General features: G+C 37.3%; 1 protein-coding gene across 3 annotated transcripts in view; it reads left to right on the top strand.

Moving 5' to 3' along the window:
• Positions 1 to 14,802, top strand: part of USP34 (ubiquitin specific peptidase 34) — a 245,570-nt gene that overhangs the window by 34,708 nt on the left and 196,060 nt on the right. For all 3 annotated transcript variants that reach the window (XM_077915546.1, XM_077915544.1, XM_077915547.1), the window contains exon 2: positions 4,608 to 4,695. In XM_077915546.1, coding sequence (XP_077771672.1) covers positions 4,608 to 4,695 — 88 coding nt within the window. The remainder of the gene's footprint in view (positions 1 to 4,607; positions 4,696 to 14,802) is intronic.

Raw genomic sequence — 14,802 nt, 5'->3', positions numbered from 1 at the left:
ATTTTCTGACTGCATCTTGTATTATTTAGTGAGTCAAGCCTTAAATTTAGTAGCATCTTTTTTTCTTTTTAAATAATCTTTCTGCCTGATGTTGGACTCAAATTCATGACCCTTAAATTGAGTTACATGCTTCACTGACTGAGCCAGCCAGGAGCCCTAACTCATCAGCTGCTGCTGTTGCTGCTTCTTTTTAAAAGATTTTATTTATTTACTTACTTACTTGTTTGAGAGAGAGTGAGAACATGAGTGAGAGGAGGAGCAAAGGGGAAGGGGGAGAGAGAGAATCCTAAGCAGGCTACATTCAGAGTGTGGACCCCAAAGCAGGGCTTAATCATCTGACATTGAAATTGTGACCTGATCTGAAAGCAAGGTTTGGATGCTTAACTGAGCCACCCAGGCACCCCAAGGTTTTTTATTTATTTATTTATTATCTAAATTCAGTTAATTTTTTTTGTTTATTTATTTATTTATTCATGATAGAGAGAGAAATGGCAGAGACACAGGCAGAGGGAAAAGCAGGCTCCATGCCAGGAGCCCTATGCGGGACTCGATCCCGGGACTCCAGGATCGTGCCCTGGGCCAAAGGCAGGCGCTAAACCACTGAGCCACCCAGGGATCCCCTAAATTCAGTTAATTAACATAGAGTGTATTATTAGTTTCAGAGGTAGCTTTTAGTATCAGTTGTATATAATACCCAGTGCTCATTACTTCAAGACCCTTCTTAATGCCCATCACCATGTTATCCCAGCCCCCTGACACACTTCCCTTCCAGCAACCCTCAGTTTGTATGTTAGAGTTAAGAGTCTTCTATGGTTTGTCTCCCTCTCTGATTTCCTCTTATTTTTTTTTTGTCCCTTCCCCTATGCTCCTCTGTTTTGTTTCTTTCTTTCTTTCTTTTCTTTTTTTTTTTAAGATTTTATTTATTTATTCACGAGAGGCAGAGACACAGGCAGAGGGAGAAGCAGGCTCTATGCAGGGAGCCTGATGCAGAACTCGATCCCAGGACTCCAGGATCACGCCCTGGGTCAAAGGCAGGCGCTAAACTGCTAAGCCACCCAGGGATCCCCTCTTTTTTCTTTTTTTAAAAGATTTTATTTATTTATGAGAGAGAGAGAGGCAGAGACACAGGCAGAGGGAGAAGCAGGCTCCTCTCAGGGACCCGGTGTGGGACTCAATTCCAGGTCTCCAGGATTATGCCCTGGGCCAAAGGCAGGCACTCAACCGCTGAGCCACCCAGGCATCTCAAGATCTTTTAGTTTTAAATAATTTCTACCTCCAGTGGAGGGCTCTAACTCAAAACCCAAGATCAAGAGTCACATGCTCTATTGAATGAGCCAGGCAGGTGCCCCTGTATTAATTTTTATTAAATAATACATACTTATGTAAAATGTCAAATAGTGTTGCCAGGCTTGTAACAAAAAACAGCAGTCTCTTGTAGCAGTCCCACTTTCTTTCTCCTAGAGGTACTTTCTTTTTTACTCCCCCCACCCAGCCTTTTTTTTTTTTTTTTTTAAGATTTTATTTATGACACACACGCAGCGAGAGAGAGGCAGAGACACACACAGGCAGAGGGAGGAGCAGGCTCTATGGAAGGAGAGTGGGACTCCATCCAGGGTCTCTAAGATCACGCCCCGGGCCGAAGGTGGTGCTAAACCACTGAGCCAGCCACCTGGGCTGCCCTCCCCCTAGCTTTTACTTTTATGTGTTTAAATAATAAAAATGTTATTTTTTATAGATATTTTCTTTTATTAATATTTTTTCAAACATTTAATTTTTTTCTTTTTTTTTGAGAGCAGAGTGAATGAGAACATAGTGGGGGGGGCGGGAGGGGCAGAAGAAGAGGAAGAAGCAGGCTCCCTGTTGATCAGGAGGCCCTATGTGGGGCTTGATCCTAGGACCCTGGGTTATGACCTGAGCTGAAGGCAGCTGCTTAACCAACTGAGCCACCACGCCTCCCCTGTTTATAGACATTTTCCACTGACTTTCTTCTATGGAAAATTTGTTGGTCTGTTTTCATCTAATTACGGAAGAAGAGAATAGTAGTTTTCCTTTGTCTCCCCTTTCCAATTATTTTTGAATTAGTATTGTGTATTTGTTACTAATGTCCTGTAAAATACTTACTGCTGATCCATGTAGTATACTGTAGTTACTTTTCCTGTACAGTTTCTTTCATTACTATACTTAGTAGTTGCCAAATATGTATGCATATGTGTTTGCCCTGTAAGCTTGAAGTGTTTTTAAAATCTTTTAGACTAAGTCACATGTAAAGTATATTTAATTCCCTCACCTCTGACCCATCTTACCTAATGTACTTTTACTCCCTTGATCCTGTTTGAACTAGTGTTATTGAGATCTGTGCACAGTTGTCTAACTTGGTTATTCTTTCACATCATCTTGGGGATTTTCTTTAAACGTGAACTTTTTTTTTTTTAAAGATTTTATTTATTTATTCATGAGAGACACAGGGGGAGGGGCAGAGACATAGGTAGAGGAGAAGCAGGCTCCATGCAGGGAGCCTGATGTGGGACTCGATTCTGGGACTCCAGGATCACACCCTGGGCTGAAGGCAGGTACTAAACCGCTAAGCTACCCAGGGATCTTAAACGTTAACTTCTTTACTTGAGATGCTGTCATTTATCTCTTTCTGTTTTTAACGTCTGAACTCTTAACCGTCTAGCCTTTGCTTAAAAATCATCTCCGAGGGGATCCCTGGGTGGCTCAGCGGTTTCGCGTCGGGCTCCCGGCATGGAGGCTGCTTCTCCCTCTGCCTGTGTCTCTGCCTCTCTCTCTCTCTGTGTCTATCATAAATAAATTAAAAAAAAAAATCATCTCCGAGAATCTCTTCCTGACTTCTCCATTCTAAGATGGGTTATGCTTATTTGATACACAATACCCTACGTGATTTCTTCTTGGCATTTATCACTATATGTATGAGTATTTTTACTTCTTTACCTCTTTTTTGTCTTTACTCTTCATCACTAGACTAAGTTCCATGAGGTGGGTACTGTTACCTTTTCACCAATTGGGTATCTACTACTTGGTGTATACAGAGCTAAAAAAAAATCTTAAATGAACACATATATGACTCCTAGGTATTGCAGAGACTTAAAGGTTATGTTATCTTGTTGAACTTTGTCTAGAATGGAATTAGCAAGGCGCCTGGGTGGCTCAGTTGGTTGAGTGTCTGACTCTTTATTTCAGCTTGGGTCATGATGTCAGGGTCATGAGATGCAGCTCAGTGTTAGGCTCAATGCTCAGCATGGAATATGCTTGTCCATCCCTTTCTCTCTGCTTCTTGGTCACATGTTTGCATGTGCTTTCTCTAAAATAAAAAAAAATTTTTTTTTGAAAATTTTACTTGAAAGAGAGCAAGCATGAGAGGGAGAGGTAGATTTCCTGCTGAATGGGGAACCTGAGGTGGGGCTCCATCCCAGGACTTTGGGTTCGTGACCTGAGCTGAAGGCGGCAGCTTAACTGACTGAGCTACCCAGGTGCCCCTAAAATAAAATCTGAAAAAAAAAAAAAAAGTCTGAAAAAAATTAGAATGGACTTGGCAAACCTTGGTCCAGTGTACCTGATCTTTCAGATGTTTGTTTTGTAACATGGCCATGCTTGTTTGTTTACACATTATGTGTGGCTCTTTTCAAGATACTATGGCACAGTTACCTAGTTGTGCAAGAGATTGTTTGGCCTTCAAAGCCTAAAGTATTTTCTTTCTGGCCTATTAAAGAAAAAATTTGCTGACCAGATCTTCTACACTTAAACGTTTTACATTAGAAGATTTATTTGGACAAACCGTAGTTTCTGAAAACTTTTTTCCTTTCTCAATTTACTGTAGATTCCTTTCATTGTAGTACACATTGTATATGAAATGCCAGTACATGAGTCAAACGCCAGTCAGGGAATTGAAAGGGAATTTATTAAAGACAAGTACTTACACAAATGTTGGAGGTAAAGAACAAATGGAACCTGCATGACTCCCAGAGATGATGATGAGGACAACTGTGATAACTGAGGAAGCAACCAGTCTTCCCAAAAAGAATGGAGAAACAAAGGAAAGCTGGTTGTCAAAATCTAAGAATAACTTAGAATCACTTTGGAGGTGGGCCCTGTGAAGGGGTAGGACTTAAAAGAGAGGATGCTGTCTGGCTATCAGTGGTACCTCTAAGAGGAGTACCATGAGATTGCTTATTGGAAGCTGCCACTTGGAAACTGTGCTGCTGCTGAGTAATGCTTTCATATATAGAAAGTGAACATGTCTTTGGTCTCCTCCTGCCTTCTGGTCTTCTAGTGCCATATAAGCAAGGAGGAAGATCTTAACAGAAAGCCAGCTGGAAATGAAAAATGGAGCTTCCATTTTCCCCAAATATGGGACTTCCAGAGCCCCAGCATCACAAAGCATATAACAGAAGGAAGATTTGAAGTAGACAACACTAGATAGAATAACTGGCAAAGTATTTTCTCTCTTGCTCCCCCAATACATCTATAAAAAAAATATCTGAAAAATTTGCATTTAGTCTAGGCCTTTTTTTTAAGTGTTGGCTTTAATACTGGTTTAGTGTTAATTGTTCCTGATATTAAAACGTGTTTTTTCTACTTTATTTCAGTATCAGATATAGAAGGTGGTGATGGACTGCAGCTCAGAAAGGAACATACTCTCAAAATATTTGCTTATATCAATTCCTGGACACAGAGGTATGCATCTTTAAGTACTTTAAAGACTAACTTTGTGAGTTGTACTTTAAGTTGGCATTGTCATGAAATTTCCCTTTTAGAATGTTGGGTTGTCTATATGTGGTTATTAAATGACAATTTAATAACTTCCCTTCTTCCCTTCTTTATCATGAGGCCATTCATAGTTTTGTTTTTACTTAGAGAGAGAGAAAGAGAGAGAGAGACATGCGCACTAGGAGCAGAGTTTGGGGAGGGGAGTAAGGGGAGAGGGAGAACAGGCTCCCCCCGAGCAGGGAGCCCAATGTGGGGCTCCATCCGAGGACCCTGGAGTCATGACCTGAGCAGAAGGCAGACACTTAACTGACCACCCAGTGCCCCACCCCCCATGGTATTGTTTTTAAAACAGAAAAAAATTTTAACTCTTGCATTATTTAGAAAGAGCTTTAATTCTAAAAATAATTATTTTGGGCACCCGGGTGGCTCAGCGGTTTAGCGCCACCTTTGGCCCAGGGTGTGATCCTGGAGTCCCAGGATTGAGTCCCATGTTGGGCTCCCTGCATGGAGCCTGCTTCTCCCTCTGCCTGTGTCTCTGCCTATGTTTGTCTCTCATGAATAAATAAATAAAAATATTAAAAAAAATAAAATAAAAGTAATTATTTTGAGAGATTAAAGAATTTTTAATGGCATAGCTAGAGACCTTTAACAAACTTAGTCCATTAAAAAAAAATCAGTGCTGTGGGAATGGACACTTTGACTCTTCTGAAAGCCACTTGTTACTTATTCTATTTGCATAATAGGTGTATTAGACCAGCTTTTAAGAAATACATATATATTGAGAATATAAAGAATAAAAGTTCATTGAACACAGTAATTAGTATAATCAAGAATTTTTTGTTTTTAAAGATTTTATTTATTCGTGAGAGAGACACACACAGAGAGGCAGAGCCATAGGCAAAGAAGGAAGCAGCCTCCATTCAGGGATCCCAACGTGGGACTTGATCCCCGGACTCCAGGATCATGCCCTGGGCCAAAGGCAGGTGCTCAACCACTGAGCCACCCAGGCATCCCTATAATCAAGATTTGTAACAAGAGTTTGCAAATTCCTGTTCCCTTAACATGATTTTAGCTGGTCTTGGCTAAAGATTGTTTTTACTTATGTGCCTGTCCTATTTATTAGTCCTTATAAAATTTTTATGGGTAAAGAATGTTTGAAGCTTTGTGTGCAATTAGTGAACATGTTGAATGCAACTAATGTAAATGTCCTGAGGCTCACAGTCTAGCTGATCATAGAATTTATCTTCAAATCTCATTTGTTCTACAGTAATATCCCTTTTTCTTATGATTTTTCCTTCTTTGTCAATAAAGTTTTTGCACATATTCTACGAAAGATTGTAGCTTTTTTACATACATCATTATTGGCATCTCTTTTCTGAGTCTTGAGCAACTGAATTATTTTTAGCTAAGTTTAGGAATGGTTGCTGTTCCTCTTGTTATGGATAGAGTAGACGATTGGATATTCCATAACACTAATGTTAATGATTTAAAGTTAGTATCAGTAGTCCAAAGGATTTGCTGAGAAATGTTGCATTTCAGTCATAACTTTGTATTTATTTACTGTAACTGCAACTGGGTAGCAGCATGTTATGCCACTAAATAAAATGAAATCCAGAGAAATGATAGAATTTTTTTAGCGTTTCACCACTCGTTAGGTGGAAGTTACGTTTTCCCATTCTTAGTTGATTTTTATCATTGATAAATACTTTTAATTCTTGTATCAGCGATTTATAACTTGGAGTGTGTGGATGGGAATTAAATTACAAAGGAAATATTGATATGTACAATTTTAGGCATAATTTGTAGGTTTCATCAGAATGTGTAAGAATGTTTGCCCCCAAACTACAGACATCCTCTTACTTTCATCTACTATTGCACTTGAGTATAGTGGTTACGAGTGTGGCTGTGGAGCCAGATTGATGTGGCTTCAAGTCCTACTTCATCACTTGTGTATTAGATGATTATGACAAATTAGTTGGCTTGTAAGTTTCTTCATTTGTGAAATCAGAATAATGATGTCACTACTTAGATTGTGAAGAGACCAAGTGCTTAGTACAGTACCTGACAAAAGTAATAAATACCTATCTTAATTAAAATTGTTAAAATTTATTTTAGAAGATGGTATACATGTTGAAGGTTATGTAAGCTAAAGTGTGAAAAGCTGAACTAAAAACATTGTAACCTTTATCATTTTATTCACATGTCAATAAATAGTAGTATTTAGCTGGTAGTAAAAAAGTATCCAAGAGTGGAATGTTACACTTTTCTTTTTTTTTTTAAAGATTTTATTTATTTATTCATGAGAGACACAAAGAGAGAGAGAGGCAGAGACACAGGCAGAGGGAGAAGCAGGCTCCATGCAGGGAGCCCAATGTGGGACTTGATCCCGGGTCTCCAGGATCAGGCCCTGGGCTGAAGGCAGGCGCAAACTGCTGAGCCACCCAGGGATCCCCGAATGTTAGACTTTTCATTGTTCATGCTGAAGAAGAGATAAATGATGATAAAATATTCAGGTGGATCCCAGTGTTCAGTGATAAAAAATTTTTTGGCTACTCTCCCCTCCCCCTCCTTTCTACTACCTCCCTCTGTTTCTTTCTTGGGCATTGGAAAATACTGTTGCCTAGATTAACATGGTGGTTCTTGTAGGTGATAAACAGCAACTAATAAGTTAATCTTCAAAGGCAATTATTAATTTAGGGGCCCATGACCATGGAGGTCCATAAATGTACCATAACATACTAATGAACCAATGACATTTCATACAAAATGTTCCTGATAGGTTTTCTAGGAGAAAAGTGTTAATAGTTTTCATTAGATTATCAGTGGTTAAGAATCATTATTCGAATGTATTGATTAGAATAATGATTAGATAGAAGGAGCATGTTCACTTAAAAAATAGTATATTGGTAAGAATTTAATATTGATAAGCATTACAACTTACTAATATTTTAGATTATTTTCTTACTATTTAACTATGTACTCATTGTAAAAATCTTTGAGAAAATAGAGAATCAAACTGTGTTTAAAAAAAAAAAAAAAATGGGATCCCTGGGTGGCGCAGAGGTTTAGCGCCTGCCTTTGGCCCAGGGCGCCATCCTGGAGACCTGGGATCGAATCCCACGTTGGGCTCCCGGTGCATGGAGCCTGCTTCTCCCTCTGCCTATGTTTCTGCTTCTCTCTCTCTCTCTCTCTCTGTGTGACTATCATAAATAAATAAAAATTAAAAAAAAAAAACAAAAACATGCCACTACCCAGAGTAACAACTGGTAATTTTTTCTTGTATACCCTTGGCTTAAGCTTGTGAATCATATGGTTTAAAATTTTACAAAAATGTGATTTTACTACATGTCTGTTTTATAAAATTGGACTTTTCATACATACTCAACGTTCAACCTAATCTCTCCATGTCATCATATACCATTTTTAATTGCTCTATAGCAGTTGTATAGCTGCCATTCCTTATTTTATTTGTAAGATAAGTTACATGTTTGTTTAAAAGGTTATCATTATTTTATTAATAGTGCAATTAGAATGGGAGGAAAACTAATTCAAAATGGAGAGAGAAGATTAAGAGAATAAATTAAAGAATACAAGTTAATAAAAGCATATAAAGGTGTGAAAGTAATATGGATGATAAAGCATTGAATTATGTTGCCCTTTTTTGGACTTGTTTAAAACATCACAAAAATAGGCTTAGGTTTCTGTCTTGTAAATTCCAAATTCCTTAGTAGACATTTAAAAGGTTCTTCGTTGTCTTCTTCCAATCTACTTTTTATTTCATGATTCATCTTCTGAAATAATTCTAGGTGCCAGCAAGGGTGAGGTTCTGTCAGCTTTTTGTATTTTCAGTTTTAAAAATTGTATATTTCATACCTGTCATTCATGGATCTTAAATGTTTGAGGCTATTGCTTTTTTTTTTGGTCATTGTTTCAATAAACTTTAAAATTTTTAAGTAAACTCTACATCCAGCACGGGGCTTGAACACCTGATCCTGAGATCAAAAGACTAGTGTACAGTATTGACTAAAGCCAGGTGTCTCAGTAAACTTTATTTTTATGAACAGTTTTAGAAGCTGTTGCTTTCAAATATATTATGTTCTACACTCTCTAAGGCTCTGCCTTTTATTTTGGCATTAAGAAATTTGGGGATATTGATAAATTCAGTGAGATATTGATGTTGACCACTATTTAAAGTAGTGCTTTTCACAAATTAGTTCATAAACAACTTTTGCTAAGGTTGGATACTGTGGATTACCAGTCCTTTCATGTGTAACACAGTAACAGGCCAGAGACAGATCCATTGGAATATTGGATGTTGTTAGATGGAATTATAGAATCCAAGTTAAAAAACAGTTTAGTTTTGACATGTAGATTTCTCATGAAAATTGTATTAAAATTTGTTAATTGGAACTATGTATTTTATGCTAGGCATTAGGAAATTTTATCGTATTATGTTCTTTTTAAAATTGTTTTCAATTTTTATTCCAGTATGGTTAATATACAGTGTTAAATTAGTTTTAGGTGTACAATATAGTGATCCAACATTTCTGTATGTTACTTGGTGCTCATCAAGATGAGGATGCTCTTAATCCCCTACACCTATTTCACCCCATCTCTCCAGCCACATCCCCTATGGTAACCATCAGTTCTTTATAGTTAAGAATCTGTGTTATGGTTTCCTTTTTATTCCTTTGTTTCTTAAATTCCACATATGAGTGAGATCATATGGTATTAGTCTTTTCTTGTTGACTGACTTCGCTTAGCATTATCTCTCTGGATCTATCTGTGTCATCGCAAATGGCAAGATTTCATTTGTTTTCATTCTTAAATTGAATTTAGTTAATATATATTGTTTTATTAGTTACCAGGGTGGAATTTAGTGATTCATTGGTTGCATATAACACCTAGTGCTCATTATATTAAGTGTTGTCTTTGATGCCCATCACCGAGTTACCCTTTCCTTCACCTTTCCTCCTCTTCAGCAATCCTCAGAGCTCAACATCTCTTATGGTTTGCCTCCATTTTCTTCTTGTTTTATTTTTCCTTCCCTTCCCTTATGTTCATCTGTTTTGCTTTTCAAATTCCACATGTGAGTGAAATCATATGGGTAATTGTCTTTCTCTGACTGACATATTTTCATTAGCATGGTACCCTCTAGTTCCATGATTTTTTTTTTAAGGATTTTATTTATTCATTAGAGAGAGAGGCAGAGACACAGGGAGGAGAAGCAGGCTTCTCACAGGGAGTCTGATGTGGGGCTCCATCCCAGGATCCTGGGATCACGCCCTGAGCCAAAGGTAGACGCTCAACCACTGAACCACCCAGGCGTCCCTCTTTTTTTTCTTCTTTTTTTAAAAAATATGAGTAATGATCTGCTGTGTGTATATCTATGGTACATCCTCTTTATCCATCCATCTATCAGTGGACACTTGGGCTTCTTTCATAGCCTGGCTGTTGTAAATAATTCTGCAATCAATATGGAGGGTGCATATATCCTTTCAAATTAGTGTTTTTTATTCTCAGGGTAAATACCCAGTAATATGGTTAATGTATTAGAGGGTAGTTCTATTTATAATTGTTCAAGAACCTCTGAACTGTTTTCCACAGTGGCTGTACCAATTTCTATTCCCACCAACAGTGCAAGAGGGTCTTTTTCTCCACATCCTTGCCAACAATTCCTGTTTCTTGTGTTTTTGATTTTGGCCATTCTGACAGGTATGAAGTGATATCTCATTGTGGTTTTGATTTGCATTTCCCTGATGATGAGTATCTTTTCATGTGTCTGTTGGCCATCTGTATGTTTTCTTTGGAGAAATAAATGTCCATATTTTCTGCCCTTTTTTAAAAAAATTATTTATTCATGAGAGACACAGAGAGAGAGGCAGAGACACAGGCAGAGGAAGAAGCAGGCACCATGCAGGGAGCCCGATGTGGGACTCGATCCTTGGTCCCCAGAATCACACCCTGAGCCAAAGGTGGCACTAAACCACTGAGCTACACAGGCTGCCCTTCTGCCCATTCTTAATTAGATTATTTTGTGTGTGTATGTGTGTTGAATTGTGTAAGTTCTTTATATATTTTGGATACTAACCCTTTATCAGATATATCATTTGCAAGCATCTTCTCCCATTTGGTAGGTTGCCTTTTTTAGTTTTGTTGGTTGTTTGCTGTGCAGAGAGTTTGTATTTTGTTGTAGTTCCAATAGTTTATTTTTGCTTTGGTTTCCTTTGCCTTGGGAGATGTATCTGGAGAAACCTTGCTATGGCTCATGTCAGAGAAATTATTGCCTGTGCTCTCTTCTAGGATTTTTATGGTTTCAGGTCTCAACATATAGGTCCTTATTAATACTTTGAGTGTATATTTTATATATGGTGTAAGAAAGTGGTCCAGTTTCATTCTTTTTGCATGGAGCTGTCCAGTTTTCCCAACACCATTTGTTGAAGATGCTTTTTCCCATTGTATCTCCATTTCTTCTCCATGGAAGATTAATTGACCATATAATTGTGGGTTTATTATTGGGCTTTCTCTTCTGTTCCATTGATTTATGTGATTTATGTTTTTGTGCTAGTACTTTACTGTTTTGATTACTAACTACTGCTTTGTAATACAACTTGAAGTCTAGAATTGTGATACCTCCAGATAGGTTGTTTTTTAGATTTTTCTTTTTTGAGTTCTTCTGGGGTTCCATACAAATTTTAGGATTGTTTATTCTAATTCTGTGAAAAATGCTGTTGGTATTTGGATAGGGGTTGCATTAAATCTGTAGATTGCTTTGGGTAGTATGGACATTTTAACATTTGTTCTTTGAACCCATAAGCATGGAATGTCTTTACATTTCTTTGTGTTATCTTGAATTTCATAAGTGTTCTGTAGTTCTCAGAGTACAGGTCTTTTACTTCCTTGATCAAGTGTTTTCCTGTGTATTATATTTTTGGTGCCATTATAAATGGAGTGGTTTTTCTGCTCTTCATTATTAATGTATAGAAGTACAGTGGATTTCTGTACACTGATTTTGTATGTTGGGATTTTACTGAATTCTTCAGTTCTAGCTTTTTGGTGGAGTCTCTAAGATACTGTATATATAGTATGTCATTTGCAAATAGTGAAAATTTTATTTCCTCTTTACCAATTTGGATACTTTTCCCCTCCTTTTTCTGTCTGCTATGGCTAGAAATTCTCATGTTAAATGAAAGTGGTGAGAGTAGATATCCTTATCTTGTTCCTGATCTTGGGGGAAACCTAAGTTTGTCACCATTGCTAAGATGTTACTGTGGGTTTTTCATATAAGGCCTTCATTATGATAAGGTGTGTTCTCTCTAAGCCTACTAAGCATATTCTTTAAATGTAAGCATACTCTGCTCAAGCAGCATATAACTAATTGGGTAAGAAAGTCTTAGCATGCTAGTAATAATAGCGGTAGGACTAAGGAGAAAATAGGATAAATTTAGGTAGTGGAGGGGTGTGTCTCAGATTAGTGTATAAATGTATACATAGTTTATTATGTTTTTAAGGATTCTATTTAAGAGAGCACAAAGTGAGGGGGGAGGGGCAGAGGAAGGAAACAGACTCCCTGCTGAGCAAGGATTCCAAAGTGGGGCCTGATCCTAGGACCCTGAGATTATGACCCTTGTGTGCAGTTTAAAAAGTAAACACAGAAAAAGGCCTGTAATAAAGTTCATTGTCCCCTATCTCCTCCGCTCCCCTTCTGCTTTCAACTCTTTCAGATGTTGGCTTTGGTATTAACCTCTGTATTCTGAAATGGTATTATGATACTGCTGTTCTTTCATCAATTTTAAGTAAACTCTATGAACTTTGGTTTCTGATATATAAAGATTACATTCTTTCATCCTTCCCCATTCTCTCAGGATAATTCTAAAAATAACAACTCTGCTCAGTGGTGAGCCAGAAAAGGTTCTTTGGTTCATTTTATATTTTACAAGAAATAAATTCTTGTTTATCTTTTGTGTGGGTTTTTTGTTGGTTTGTTTCCTAGAGTCTACTGGCTTGTTTTTTATAATTTTCTAGTTATGAATCACTAATTCTTTCCAACTCTTCAATCTTTCTTAGTACTACTTTTAATATTTTTATGCAGCATCATATGATCTGTTATTTCCTTCCCTTTCCCCTGTCCTGACTCTCCTTTGGTCTTTATCTTCCTATTCCATGTATTGATATCTTCAGATCATCTTTGAAACTTCTTTTGATTTTCTTTTGTTTTGGATCTCCAGTTTCCTGGATGCTGTGTTGACATTTTTATTGGTTTTCTTCTTTGTTTTGTCAGAATGGCATCTTTTCTGAGAAGGGGTGCATGGGGAACAAATTATTTTAGACACTTCAGACCTTAAAGTATCTATTCTACTCTTAATCTTACTGAAGTCTTTTGGATACAGAATTCTAGATGGAAAGTATTTTTCTTTCAGAAATTTAAAAGTACTGCTCCATTGTGTTCTAACTTCTGATAGTGTGCTGAGAGCTTTAAATTTTTATTTATTATTTATTTACTTAAAATTTATTTTTTATTTGAGAGAGCGCGCACGTGAGCAGGAATGTCAGAGGGAGAGCGAGAGAGAATCTCAAGCAGACTTCATTCTGAGTACAGAGCTGTTGTGGGGCTCGACCTTAGGACTCTGAAATCATGTCCTGAGCTGAAACCAAGAATTGGATGCTTTATCATTCGTATCACACAGATCCCCCTTTATTTATTTTTTTAAAGTAAGCTCTATGCCCACTTTGGGGCTTGAACTTAGGACCCTGAGATCAGGATTTGCATGCCCTACAGATTGAGTTAGCCAGTCTCTCCCCACACCCCCATCCCCCCCCCCCCCTTGCTTTGGAGAAGTATTAGCTGTTTTTGTTCCTGAGCTTTTCCTTGTCACTCTTTCGATTCTCTGTGAAAGCTTTTAAAATGTTTATCTATTACTCCCCCCCCCCCACCCTGCTTCAGTAATTTCATGATAGGTCTTTTGGTGGGCTTTTCAGTTATGAAATTTTTTGTTATTTATTTCCTCACCCTCATATTTTCTGTCATCTGGGGGAGTATTATTAGTGAGGTAATATATGTCCTTGATTGATGATGATACACTTTTTTCTCCCCCTTATCTTTTTAAAATTTATTTTCCTAAGAGATTTTTACAATTTTACTTGTGGACCTTCTGTTGAATTCTACAAATTGGTATACTTTAAAAAAGTTTTTTGAAGTTTTATTTAAGAAATCTCTATACCCCATGTAGGGCTCAAACTCAAGATCCTGAGATCAAGAGGAGTTGTATATTCTTCTGTCAAATTGCTATAATTGTAATTGGTTTTTAATTTGTGACTGACACATATCCAAAAGCTAAGCAGTATATATTTGTACACATTGAAGAGCTCTATTTTGTACTTTGAATGTATTTTAATGGTATTTTGTTCTTGTTCACAGTGGTCCAGTATCTTTTGTCTCTGAGGATGTAAATTAAAACCTTTTTTCTTTTTTTGCTTTTTATCTACTTTCTCAAAAAAATTTTTTTTTATCATTTGTTTTGATCTACCCTTGGTGATGCAACTTTCCTTGCAAGTCTCATTGGTTATCCTTTCACGGTTATGAGATGGGCACTGAAAGATGGATTGGAAGTTCTGTGTGGATGGGGGTATCTCAGATGTTGGTCTACATTGTAGGATGGTAAAATGCTGAGCAAGCTTCATTACCAGGGGTAAATGGGCTTTTCTTTTAGATCATTCATATTCTGTAAGAGAAATATCTTTGTCTTGGCCTTAGTCTGGCTGTTAGTCAAGGAAGGTTAGTTGAGGTTCACCAGTTAGTCATAGTTTCACTTAATTTTCTTGTTTTCTTTTTCTTGTATTATCTGAGTCTTCTTTAGCATCTGGTTTTCCAGGGTTTATCTTGTTCATTTTATGTATGGGAAGATTTTATTGTTTCCACGAATCAAGTAGAAATTGTATCCTGGCTGTCTGGGTTAGGAATCAGCAGGCTTTTTTTTTTTTTTTTTTAAGATTTTATTTATTTATTCATGAGAAACAGAGAGACAGAGACACAGGCAGAGGGAGAAGCAGGCTCCATGCAGGGAGCCCAACATG

This window comes from Canis aureus, chromosome 11 (assembly GCF_053574225.1).
Source record: "Canis aureus isolate CA01 chromosome 11, VMU_Caureus_v.1.0, whole genome shotgun sequence".
Classification (NCBI taxonomy): Eukaryota; Metazoa; Chordata; class Mammalia; order Carnivora; family Canidae; genus Canis; species Canis aureus.
Note: the sequence above shows the minus strand (reverse complement) of the source record. Positions and strands in the feature narration are given on the sequence as shown.